This window comes from Petromyzon marinus, chromosome 43, assembly GCF_048934315.1.
Source record: "Petromyzon marinus isolate PM22_M1 ecotype Great Lakes invasive population chromosome 43, UKy_Petmar_22M1.pri1.0, whole genome shotgun sequence".
Classification (NCBI taxonomy): Eukaryota; Metazoa; Chordata; class Hyperoartia; order Petromyzontiformes; family Petromyzontidae; genus Petromyzon; species Petromyzon marinus.
The window spans coordinates 16,666,435-16,679,349 of NC_133709.1; the positions used below are offsets into that span (position 1 = coordinate 16,666,435).

The 12,915-nt window shown below is 55.1% G+C and overlaps 1 protein-coding gene across 3 annotated transcripts in view; it reads right to left on the reverse strand.

Moving 5' to 3' along the window:
- The window catches only part of LOC116957787 (KH domain-containing, RNA-binding, signal transduction-associated protein 2-like), a 72,974-nt gene that overhangs the window by 17,138 nt on the left and 42,921 nt on the right, over window positions 1-12,915 (reverse strand). For all 3 annotated transcript variants that reach the window (XM_076073862.1, XM_032980150.2, XM_032980149.2), the window contains exon 3: window positions 12,395-12,511. In XM_076073862.1, coding sequence (XP_075929977.1) covers window positions 12,395-12,511 — 117 coding nt within the window. The remainder of the gene's footprint in view (window positions 1-12,394; window positions 12,512-12,915) is intronic.

Sequence of the window (12,915 nt, forward strand, 5' to 3'; positions counted from 1 at the left end):
TCCACCTAGGGGAGGCCCGGGACCGGTTCAGATAATCGTCACTGGCGTTGGCCGTGAGCGGTGAATCGAACCCGGGTCGCCAGGTTCGTAGCACAGCGTAGCGCTAACCGCTACACTACCACTCCTCATACACAAACTGCATACACGCAGTTTGCCCGGCTCTCTCTGGCAGAGCTCTTCGCCTGCTCGAGTCAAGGAACCGTGGCCGCGAATGCTGGGAAGTGGAACGGATGCGACGCGGTCCGTCTCTCCAACGGGACCCCCCGTGACCCAGTTTGGCTTCCTCTGACGCCACGTGCACATCGAAGGAAAGGCGAGAGGCAGAAACGCCGCCGGCGACGGCGCCGTTGCTCGTACGTAATGCCCGCAGAACTTCTTTCGCACCGCACGCGGCCAACCCTGCTAATCGGAGGTGCTACAGGGTACGACTCGGCCTCAAATGAGCAACCTGGTGCGGTGTGTAAATATTGCCACGAGGGAGACAAAGGCGGCCGGCCGAGGTGCTGGCCACCCACCCACCTCGCGTGCCATGCCGCTCTTCATCGGTGCTCCTCGCTAACGGCAAAGCGGTGCTTGCCCTCGAGCGTGTGTGGGCCAAGGTCACTGTAAAAGGATCTCAGAGGTGGCTCTGTGATGTCCGTTCTCGCGGGGACGTTCCCGAGCTTACGGAGAGCGGGACGCACTGCCCCGCGAGCGTTCCGGGCGGCTTGTACCGCCCGGTGACAACGCGACACCGATTGCCCGACGGGGAAAGCATCGGAGGAAACCACTCTTTTGTTTTTGGCAAATCACGACGGCGCAGGCAGTTTGAACGAACACAACGCGGCGCCGTGACGGGGAGCCGTGGTGGCTAGGAGGTGTTGACCTTGCCTGGTATGCAGAAGGTTTGTGGGTTCGATCTTGACACTGATGCCTGACGTATTATTTATTTGGAGTCTGCGTTTTTCTCTCCCTCTCCCCACGGTCACGTGGATTTTTCTCCGGGTCCTTCGGTTTTTCCCATCCACAATTTGCATCATCACCCGCGTTTAAGAGTATTTGTCTGCTGCTATACCTTTCCAGGTGATGATGATGATGAGCCACTTCGTTGAGCAATCATTTGCGATGGCCAGGTCGTATTTGAAAAGTGCCAAAGAGCCTTAACTGGTGAAATAAAAATAGTTTAGTTTAAAGTTTACGTTGAACTTCTTTGGCACCGTACGTAGCCATCTGTGCTAATCAGAGGTGCAGGAGGGGGGGGGGGGAAGGACAGCAAACTAAACACAACAAAAAGCAGTTCCAAAGAAAAGAGAGTAAAAATCCACAACATTTACTCTCCAACACACCGGTGGGCTGAAGTAGTAACCAATTGGCGTTTGTTTACGTGACACATCCCTTATAAATTGGTGGAGGGTTACGACACATTTATATTTACGCTATCTAACCCAAAACCTTTATTATGAATAATACCGGTCGCGAAAGCCCTCGTGTCAAACCAAAGAAAACAGTTTTCAATCCAGATGATTTCAAAGTGCGTGGCTCCCAGTGGCTTCCTAGCATCAGAAGGAAGAGGCATTCCAGGCGGCCGCAGAAGCAGCTCAGTGGGGGCCTTACCTGGCAAAATAACAACGTTAAAAGTTTTGAAAACGGCGTGGACGCTCGGCCGTGGCTGCACGCATGGGAGAATGCGAGACACCGACGATGGCCGGGTGGGCGGGGCCGTGCCCTCTCCTCAACTGGACGTCAACAGCGAAGCGATTGTCCTTCTGACAAAACCCAGAACACGGCTCCTTATTGTGCACTCCGTGAATGGGCGGCGAGCCCACGCGACAATCTCACACGGACTGCGGCGGCCCGGCGGCCATCGGCGCACCAACGGTGGCAGAGTGCGGCAGCTCCGTTAATTAAAAAAAAAGGGCTAAAACGCCGTTCTTCGTTGTCTGCAACGCAACTGTTGGAACAGGGATGGGCCTTTGTTTTTTTAACACAAGTAGATTGTTCATTGCCGTACCATTCGTAATTGGCTTCTTATGCCCTCCTCGTCCTTCCCACCACACCCCTCCCGATCATAGCGCGGTTGGCTACGTGCCGTGCAAAATAAGCTAAACGAAAACACAACGTATACCTGACGCAGCCGGGTAATCAATGTGTCACGTGACTTGCAAAGCGGGCAAGTTTGTTGCCACCTCAGCAGCAGCGCAATGTTTCGCTTGAGATCATGCCCAGCATCATCAGGTTGTCAACCGGAGCTCAGATCTCTGGCCACTAATCTCGGGCGCAATGTCGCACCCATAAAAAAATTGCCAGATTACTTCTTCAGCTACGACGCCGGTGGTGCCGCTGAAGCGGTAACACATTGGGCCACGTGTGATCCCTACTCGCGATTCACGCGCGCAATTCACGTGCGATCCGCACATGTGATCCACGTGTGATCCACGTGGGATCCGCACATGTGATCCGCACGTGTGATTCCCGTTTGGTTCACGAGACACGTTTTCATCCATTGGGTGCGTCGCTTGGACCGGTGAGACGGGTAAAAGCCGCACGGGGGGAAAAAAAAAATCCCCCTTGAGGGCGTCTTCTCGGGCACATTCTCTCCTCGGGTCGAAAATCCATCGTGTGAGAGTTCTCGGCCATCAATCATCACAGCATGGAGGCCGGGACTTTCCCAAGCCCACTTTACTTTGTTCGCAATCAAAAGCGACGTCTCCAACCTGCGGGGTATGTTCGCGAATCCACGCGCGTCCCAGCGCGTATCCCCGCCGCTTTGCGCACCTTTCCACCACAATGTTTGGCAATCCTCATTTTTTTTGTACGTCTCCCCCCCCCCAACTACTCATTACGTATCCCCTGCAGTCGCCCTGCATCGCCCTTCAAGGCATCACGCGTCAACAGCGCAGGCATCCGCCTCGCCCTTCCGATGCTTGGAAGCCACTGGGAGCAATGTGTTTAGTTTGTTGTCCTTCCCCCCCCCCCGCACCTCCGATTAGCACGGATGGCTACGTACGGTGCGAAAGAAGTTCAAAATAAACGATTAATTAAACTAATTTTGATTTCACCAGGTAAGGCCCATTGAGCTATTCAGCTCTTTTTTTCAAAAGCGACCTGTCCTCAACGAAGTGGCTTATCGCATGGGAATGTATGGTAGCCAAATCACTGTACAAGTACGTTTCTAAATCGAGAGGATAAAATCTCGGGAGGACCCGGAGAGAAATCCACGCGACCACGGTGGAGAGAGAGAGAGACGCGCAAACTCCGAATATAAAGCAGGCGTCAGGGTCGGGATCGAACCCCACGGCCTCCTGTACAGCAGGTGAGGCAGTTAACAACTCGTAGCCACATACGTGCAACAAATCTGACGTTAATGTCAGTGACGTTCCAGAAGGGTCTAAAGAGGGGCGAGAGGGGCGGCCGAAGCAACATTCAAAACGACTTCCATGTTCGCGGCCGCTCACCGATGCCGGACCGCCCAGCGGACATTTTTGTGATGGTGGCCAACGAAAGTCATGCTCACGACGTCGTCGCCGCTGCCGCCATTCTCCTCGTCCGCCACTTTTATTGGACGCTCACGGGGGGGGGGGGGGGGTGGGCTTCAAAGGGCACTGATAGTGGAAAGCTTTTTCCTCCCCCCCCCCCCTTCCTCCGTGGGAGATAACATTTACAGCATTCAGTAGCCCAAACACGTGGTCCCGACCGACCCAGTGTAAAGGTCACGCGTTCAACTAATCTAAACTGCACGTGTGCACGTGATCCACCGCCCCCCCGGTTAAAAGTCATACCTATCAGACTGGACATTCGTTTTTCTTCACGATTCGACGGCAAACGCTGCTATTAACAAAATAACACGTGATGTACATTTGAATTAAATAAACTAAACTATTATTTATTATTACCAGGTAAAAAGGCCCCACTGAGCTATGGAGCTGTATATATTTTTTCAGAGGCGACCTGCCAATCACAAATGATAGCTCAACGAAGTGGCTTATCATGTAGAAATTCACAGCAGCAGCCAAATACTCTCAATGTGGGGGGGGGGGGGGGAAACTGGAGGACCCGGAGAAAAATCCACACGACCACGGGGGGGAACATGCAAACTCTAAATATAGAGCAGGCCTCAGAGTCGGGATCGAACGCCACGATCTCCTGTATACCAGGCGAGGTAACTAACATCTCAACACCGCGGCATCCTTTTCACCGGGCAGATCGCCCCCCCCGCAAGACTGCTCAGTCCACGCTGCTGCTGCTGCTGCTGCCGCTGCTGCTCCCGAGCGGTGTCGCGGGAGCCCAGAGTGCGCTCCTCCTTCATCATTCACCCCGTCACGTCTGTGTACGTACCCACACTGGTGCATGTTTACAAGCTCGTGACATTTCACACAAAGAATATTTCGAACTATTACATGGTCACCGGTAAAACGACCATAAACCACACACACACCCCCAACCCCCTCCAAACCTAACATTTAGCCAACCCAAGGGAGGGAGGGAAAAAAAACCACGACACCCGAATGCATCGGCGCCACGTGAAAACGGAAGACCTGTCAACCCTGCAGGCCAAACAGCGCAACCCCACAATCGCTCGCCCGACGTCCTGGGAAGGAATAATGTGGGATGGGGGCCACCCAAACGCTGTGCCCCACCGTACGCGGCCTGCCGATGGTCGATGAACCGTGGTCTTCGCTGTGAGACTTTAAGACGCTGGCGGCGCCGTTTCAGGTGACGCACGGCAAGGTGGAGTCTAACCGGTGCGCCTCTGGGTTGCAAGTGCGGCCTGCGAACCGTCATACCGCGGCGGCGAGAAGACGTTAACTACATCGCCTAGTATGCAGAAGGCCATGGCTTCGATCCCGACCCTGACGCCTGTTGTACATTTGGAGTTTGCGTGCTCTCCCCGTGGTGGCGTGGATTTTACTCCGGGTTCTCCGTTTTTTTCCCTCCACATTAAGAATCAACATCACGCATTCGGAGCATTTGTCTGCTGTGATTTTCCGCGTGATGATAAGCCGCCTCGTTGAGCTATAATTTGTGATGGCCAGGTCGCTTCTGGAAAAGAGCTACGTAGGTGGGCCTTACCTGGTAAAAAAAAAATAACATTGTTTAGTTTTAAGTCCGTAACAGGTAACTGTAACGTTCCTTTTCAAGTTTTGTCTTTTACCAACCCCTAGCGCCAACGGTGTCGCGTCACGAGATACCGCATTCGCTCGGATCTCTCACGGAGTAGTGCGGCCCTTCCTTTTAGAGAACGGCCATCGGAAGGAGACGCCCGAAAACTACCTCCGAGACCCCTTCTGGTCTGCACACTCAGAGGGTGGCACTTTCCCAGCCACTCTGCCGCTCAAGAGCATGGGGCAGTCCTCGACTTAGGGAACAGCTTATGTTCCTGAGAGCCGTTTGTAATTCGGGTCGTTCGTACGTCGAAACTCAACCGTTAATTGCACGTACGGTCAGTGTTATAAAATGTGCTATGGTTGAACGAAACAGGGTAGCATTGTTAAACTAATACACAAGAAGTATTGTACATTTGCATGTAATACTGTAAAAATACTGGATAGTAAATAAAATCTAAAGTAATGCAATAAAAATCTGTTTTATTTTCACTTAACTTGAGTCGAACGGTTCACTCGTTGTTGTTGTGCATCACGCGGGATGCTGGGGCACATCACATCTCGCGGAAGATCGCGCCGCCCAACAAAATAGTTCCGCGGTTGGGTTTGTAAGTACAGCCAAACGTTCGCAAGTCGGACAGTTACAAATAACGTCTCAACGGCGGTTCATTCGACGTTCGTAAGCGGGGACTTTGTATGTCGGACGTTCATATCTCGGGGACTGCCTGGAATGTTCATCCACATGGCAGTCAACCCGAAAGTTTTAACTCAAGAGCTGGATTTATCCCAATTACCGCGTGTGCAAAACCAAATTTAAGTGATGTCTTTTAGAGTGCGATAATTGCCTGATAGGTCTGAGACCATCAACTTCGGTACAATCGAAAACCAGGTTCTGCCTGGATATGAACCCCGGTGCTCAGCGGAGGCAGCTCCTGCGACGTCTCAGCCGCCCGGCCACCTCGCGGGGAAAACCTCCCGTCGTGGAACGTCCAAGATCGGCGCGGTTGGGCCACAAACGGTGCGAAAGAAGTTTCTACGTCCGTCCGTACACACGTCCGTACACGCGTCCGTACACGCGTACGTACACACGTACGTACACGCGTGTACGTACGCGTGTACGTACGCGCGTACGTACATCCACACAGAACATCCCCCCCCGCAGCGACTTGTGCAAAAAGAACTAACGGCCGCCGGCTCGACTGCGGGCCTCTTTGAGACGGCGGTGACGTGAGCCCGGCGGTGGCCGAAGGGCTGGGAGCTTTGGCACGGGCAACGCCGGGACACCTCCGCGCCTCTTAAAAACCGTTGCTTCCAAAACGCCGCATGCGGCTTGTCCACGCCGGGTAGCCGGGTAGCCGGCACGCCCCCCCCACGTTTATTTTTTTGCGAACGTTGACGTTTCGAAACTCGCCTGCCGGTTTTCTGGCACCGCGATAAAACTGAACTCTCCGGTTTCGCTCTGCGAGCAACCGCCAATAATTTGCACGTAGACAAAAGGACCAGACAAAGATCGCTCCCGTCTTGTAGCCCGCCACGGACTGTCGCGGCAAGTGCCGTCGGCGAGCAGCAGCAACCCGTGAAGGCCGGGACGGCACCCGAGAGGGTGGGTGGCCAGCACCACGCCCGGCCGGCGCCTTTGTCTCCCGAGTGGTGACATTTACTACACGTTGCACCAGGTACTCATTTGAAGCCGAGTCGACCTAGAGGAGGACCAGAACCGGTTTAGATATTCTCCACCGACGTGGGCTGTGAGCGGGAATCGAACTCGGGTCGCCGCCTTCGCAGAGCAGCGCGCTAACCACGACAAAATCTGAATATTTATGCTGGAGGAATCCGATGAGCTATAAATCTCTTTTTCACAGATGCTCAGTCACGCTCCCCAAACTCAGTGTGTGTGTGTATGTATATCCACACACATAATGTTGTTTTTACATGTGTGTATGTATATCCACACACATTGTTGTTTTACATGTGTGTATGTATAGCCACACACACATTGTTGTTTTTACACGTGTGTATGCATATCCACACACATATTGTTGTTTTTACATGTGTGTATGTATATACACAGAAAGACAAATATCCTTCGTATCGCCTTAACAGACTGTTGGGGCAAGTGCTGTTAGCGAGCAGCTAGCTATGAAGGTCGGTATGGCACAAGCGGGTGTGGGTGACCAACACCACGTCCGGCCGCCTTTGTCTCCCTCGTGGCGATGTTTACACACTGCACCAGGTACTCATATGACGCCGGGTCGATCTAGGGGAGGAGTCCCAGGACCGGTTCAAATAATCCTCACTGGTGTTGGCCGTGAGCGGGAATCGAACTGGGATCGTAGCTCAGCGTGCTAACCGCTACACCACCACTCCCTACAAACACACACACACACAGCCACCGTTCCTGTCATCACCTGTATCGAGACAGCGTTGCACCTGAACGCCCAGAAGTCATCGGCACCGGGCGTGTTTACTCTGCGTCACCGCACGTGCACGCAAACTTCAGTTACCACAGTCCACGTCGCGCAGTAATCAATTTGTGATGGATAAAAGTTGCACAACGGGTAGAAGAATGACCGTCGAACACCGTTTCATGTAAAAACACACACACACACACAACGCACTACAAAAAGATTTGCTCTCAGATGAACACACACACACACACTCACGTTGGTTTTACAGAACGGCTGTTTGCACAGCACCTGCGTTGGTCAGTGGGGGCACACTCAGTAGCCGCAGTGAGGGCCACCCTTTTGTGACTCCGGGAGCAATCAGTGTCGACAATTGCACCGGGAACGCACAGGAGACCCGAGTCAACTTTCACGCAGTCCAGAATAGATCTGGATTCCGGCAATCAATAAAGCGCCCAAGCAGTTAACGTCCCCACTGTTTCGGCGCGGCATTCATGGGATGCGGCCACACTTCAGACAGCCGCGGTGCAACTCAGCATTGTATCGCACAGCCCTGGCACAAACACACAGAGAGAGACTGACACACTCGGCTCACAAGAGCCGCGACAACAGACAGCCACAGACTTAGATAGAGACCCACGGGACTCACATGGAGACCCACAGGCTCCTCACACGAAGAGCCACAGAATCACCACACAGTGATCCACAGACACCTCACACTGAGACTCACCACACTCTCCATTGGTAACATTGCCCCAGCAGCAAAAACTTCAAACTCAGCAAATATTTCCTGGTACAATTCATTATCTTGTGGATGCGTCTGGCCAATAGCAGTTTACATTTTATGCATTTTTTTTAGCTCTAGTAGGAAGCCCAACCACCCCCCCCCCCCAGAGGAATCCCATGCAGAACAGGGTTGAGAACGTACAAACCTCCACACATACAGGCACCCAGATTGGGGAATCGAACCCAGGCCCTGGGTTCGATTCGCCACGCCGCACGAGTGACGCCAACCGCGCTCTCCAACCGAATCCCATTCCGTCACCGCAAGGTAGAGAGCACCGCCAACCTGACATTAACACGCACCTACGCACGCACCTAAGAATGCACGCAACTAATCTGGGCACAAAGCTCCGTCTCCAACACCGGCGCTGGCACGGGCGAGAGTGTGTGAGTGTGTGAGTGTGTGTGTGTGTGCAAGCCGCGCAGGGTGGGCCCCCGCTCGCAAACAAGCAAACACACGTCGGGGTGGTGGCAACATGAGTTAGACGAGACCGCCGTGGCACCCGTCCCAATAATCCGCCCGAAAAGCCGGCGACCGCGGCTCCCACAGGTTCTCACACGTTCCCACACGCTGGGTGGGGGGAGGGCGGGGGGGGGCGCAGGGGGGCACACGCGGGTGGGGGGGGGGCACCGTGGAACTGATCTAGCGGCGGCGGCGGCGGCGGCGGCGACACTCCCTCTTCATCTTCTCCTTCTTCTTGTCGTCCGGCTGCTGATGCGAATGCAGAGCAACAACAGCGGCTACGGTCTCACATTCAGGTGGTCAATCCAGCAGACAACAGCGTCAGGAGCTAGCGGAGTAGTGTGTCATCAGCGTCGTCGTCGCTGCCATGTCTCTCTCCTTCGTACTTGTAGATTTGGGCGTTGCGTACGGTCTCCGTTCTGGACGTCCACAGGCGTACACTGCCGCAGAGTTTCACACTTTCCACTTGTGCACCAGGCATCCGCATCTACTGCCATGGCTTGTGCGGCAGATGCGGTGTAGGGTGGACCATGAGCAGCTTCGTGGAAGATCAAACACCGGGGGATCCTCCACGCTGGGTCTTTCTGCTGCACATTCACGTCAGCAGAGACAGGATCCCAATGGTGGGGACTCTTCAATTGAATTCCCACGCCGATGATGTACGCCACGCGGTCATTCACGATGATGTACGCTACGCGGCCATTCCCCTTTTGAGCACGCCAACGCTGGACGAGCACACTTCACCACCGCACCGGTCAGTTCGCATTGGCGAAGGCGGGCAGAATGGATGTGGTGGCGTAGTTGTGGGGCACGCCGATGGATTTTTCTGCACCACCCCCCCGCCCGCCCTGCTGCCCACCGCATTACCCCACAGCCTATAGCAACTGTTCCGCCACATCCGGCCTCTCATAACTTCCCAGAAGTGAAGAGATGTGGGGGGGGGGGAGGGGAGCGCATTTCCCAGGTGGTAGGTTACAAGATGTAACCTATCGGGGGACGGTTATCGATGATGTAGATGGTGGTGGTAAGATAATTTTTAGTCTGGCATTCCGAATGGGCCCGTCCCCCACGCCGCCAGTGACGCAGGGCTGTCGTTGGGTTACCGGCATTATTTTGGGGCTTAACGTGCACGCCCGGCGTCGACTCTTCTTTTCTATTGTCTCTTACGAACCAGACTTAAGACACGCCATCGCAAAGCCTCAGAATTATAGGCTTACTGCCAGTCGACTGCCTCCCTTGCTGACGTCCTCACTGTCAACTCGTCACGGTGAGCCACGGTGAGCCACGGTGAACCACCCAGGCTGGGCTCACGACCGTCCACGTTTCAGCATCGGTTAACTTGACCATACTTCACCGTGGGCTGGGGAATTTTTTTTTATTGGTGAAAGAAGGCGGAGGAGCCATAAACCCGGGAATGGGGTGCGGTCTATACCCTCCGTGGCGCTTCGTAACGTTATTTTGTACGAAGGATATGCCGTGACATAATCGCGTTCACTGCGGCGGCTCTTGAAATGTTAACTTTGATTTTTTTACCAAGATGGTTGCCGACCGCCCCCCCCCCCAAACCCCGCCCGCCATAGGCGTCGGACAAGCACTGGTGAGCACAGAAACACGGACACTGGTGAGCACAGAAACACGGACACTGGTGAGCACAGAAACACGGACACTGGTGAGCACAGAAACACAACACACTGGTGAGCACAGAAACACGGACACTGGTGAGCACAGAAACACGGACACTGGTGAGCACAGAAACACAACACACTGGTGAGCACAGAAACACGGACACTGGTGAGCACAGAAACACGGACACTGGTGAGCACAGAAACACGGGACACTGGTGAGCACAGAAACACGGACACTGGTGAGCACAGAAACACGGACACTGGTGAGCACAGAAACACGGACACTGGTGAGCACAGAAACACGGACACTGGTGAGCACAGAAACACGGACACTGGTGAGCACAGAAACACGGACACTGGTGAGCACAGAAACACGGACACTGGTGAGCACAGAAACACGGGACACTGGTGAGCACAGAAACACGGACACTGGTGAGCACAGAAACACGGACACTGGTGAGCACAGAAACACGGACACTGGTGAGCACAGAAACACGGACACTGGTGAGCACAGAAACACGGACACTGGTGAGCACAGAAACACGGACACTGGTGAGCACAGAAACACGGACACTGGTGAGCACAGAAACACGGACACTGGTGAGCACAGAAACACGGACACTGGTGAGCACAGAAACACGGACACTGGTGAGCACAGAAACACGGACACTGGTGAGCACAGAAACACGGACACTGGTGAGCACAGAAACACGGAGCAGCGACGGGACGACCGATGCCTCCTCCACTGTGCACCCAGTAGACCCACGGGCGCGGCCGGGGTGGGGGCACCCCGTGGCCGCGTGCCGGCGGCCCTCCCGTACCCACGATTGCGGAGCTTCCTCCGCGGGGACGGGTTGGCGTGAGGCCATTCCGCGCGGGCGGGCGGACGTGACCGGGGCGCCGTGCAGTCGCCGGGCACGCGGTGACCGGCGGTCAAACCCAGGCGATGGCAGCCAGGGGTCAAAGTGACGTTGGTTCTGGGCGAGCCGGGCCGCAGATGTCACGATGGCAGCGTGGGCCTCGTTTGTAAGAGCGGCGAAGGTGGGCGAGGCTCGCGTCACTACCCCCATCGGGAACGGCGAACGCCGAATGGCGGGGGGAACTTTCGACGGAACTCCGAAAAACACTGCGACAATTCTCGATTCGTCGGCTGAGTGTTTTCCGTTGCGTCAACTTTTCAACACATGAAGAGGCCCCCACGAAAATGCATCCACGTTGAAGAAGACAGCGCCGCAATATATAACCGTGCAGAACAAAAACAGACACACACGCACACACACGCACACAGACACACACACACAGCCACACATGCACACAGACACACACACACAGCCACACACGCACACAGACACACACACACAAACACACACACACACACATGCACAGACACACACACACACACAAACACACACACACACACACGCACGTACGCACACCGACACACGGACTTCTTTTGAAACAGTCAGCCGCCATGTGAACCGCAAAGAATGAAACTATCACCAAGCGCAGCGCGGGCCCGGCCCGTGTGGGACCAAAAGTGAAAGTGGCTTAACCCGACGGACGCACAACACCGAGCGCACGGCCCATAAGATACACTCACGCGATGTGGTGACCGGTGACAGAAGTGAAACTGTGACGAGCGTCGCAGCAACGCCATCTCCGCAGCTTCCGCTTGTCACCCGCCCACTCGTCAGGCGGGCGGGTGAGAGAATTGGTGAGTGAGCAACCGAGTGGGTTGGGATGATGAGCGAGCGAGCAGGAGAGCGAGTTGGTGAGTGATCGGGCGAGCTTGCGAGCGAGTGGGTGAGTGCACGAGCGAGATGGTGAGTGATCGGGCGAGCTTGCGAGCGAGTGGGTGAGTGCACGAGCGAGTTGGCGAGTGATCGGGTGAGCGAGTGGGTGAGTGCACGAGCGAGATGGTGAGTGATCGGGCGAGCTTGCGAGCGAGTGGGTGAGTGCACGAGCGGGTTGGTGGGTGAGCGAGTGGGTGAGCGTATGGACCCGGTGCCACGGTGTTAACCCCCCCCCCCACCGTACCTTCTGCTTGTCCCTCATCGACCCCCGCCCGCAAATGGCCATGCGGGCGCCCGTGCTGGCCTGCAGCTGCTTCAGCGTCTCTCCCTTCGGCCCCAGCAGCTTCCCGATGAAGTTGAACTGCGAGGCGACGAGTGGAGAGAAGCGTCAGTCCACAGGAAGATCCCCACAAAGATGCCCATCCCCCCTGTACAGCCTTAACAAACTGTTGGGGCAAGTGCTGTTAGCGAGTAGCACCAATGAAGGCCGGCACTGTGGCACACGAGAGGGTGGGTGGCCAGCACCACGCCTGGCTGCCTTTGTCTTCCTAGTGACGATGCTTACACACCACACAAGGTACTCGTTTGAGGCTGAGTCGACCTAGAGGAGGCCCAGAACCGGTTCAGATAATCATCACTGGTGTTGGCCATTAGCAGGAAGCGAACTCGGGTCGCCGGGTTCGTAGCACGGCGCGCTAGCCGTTTCACTTCCAGTCCCCACACATATGAATAGTACATACACACAGTATACACACACACACACAC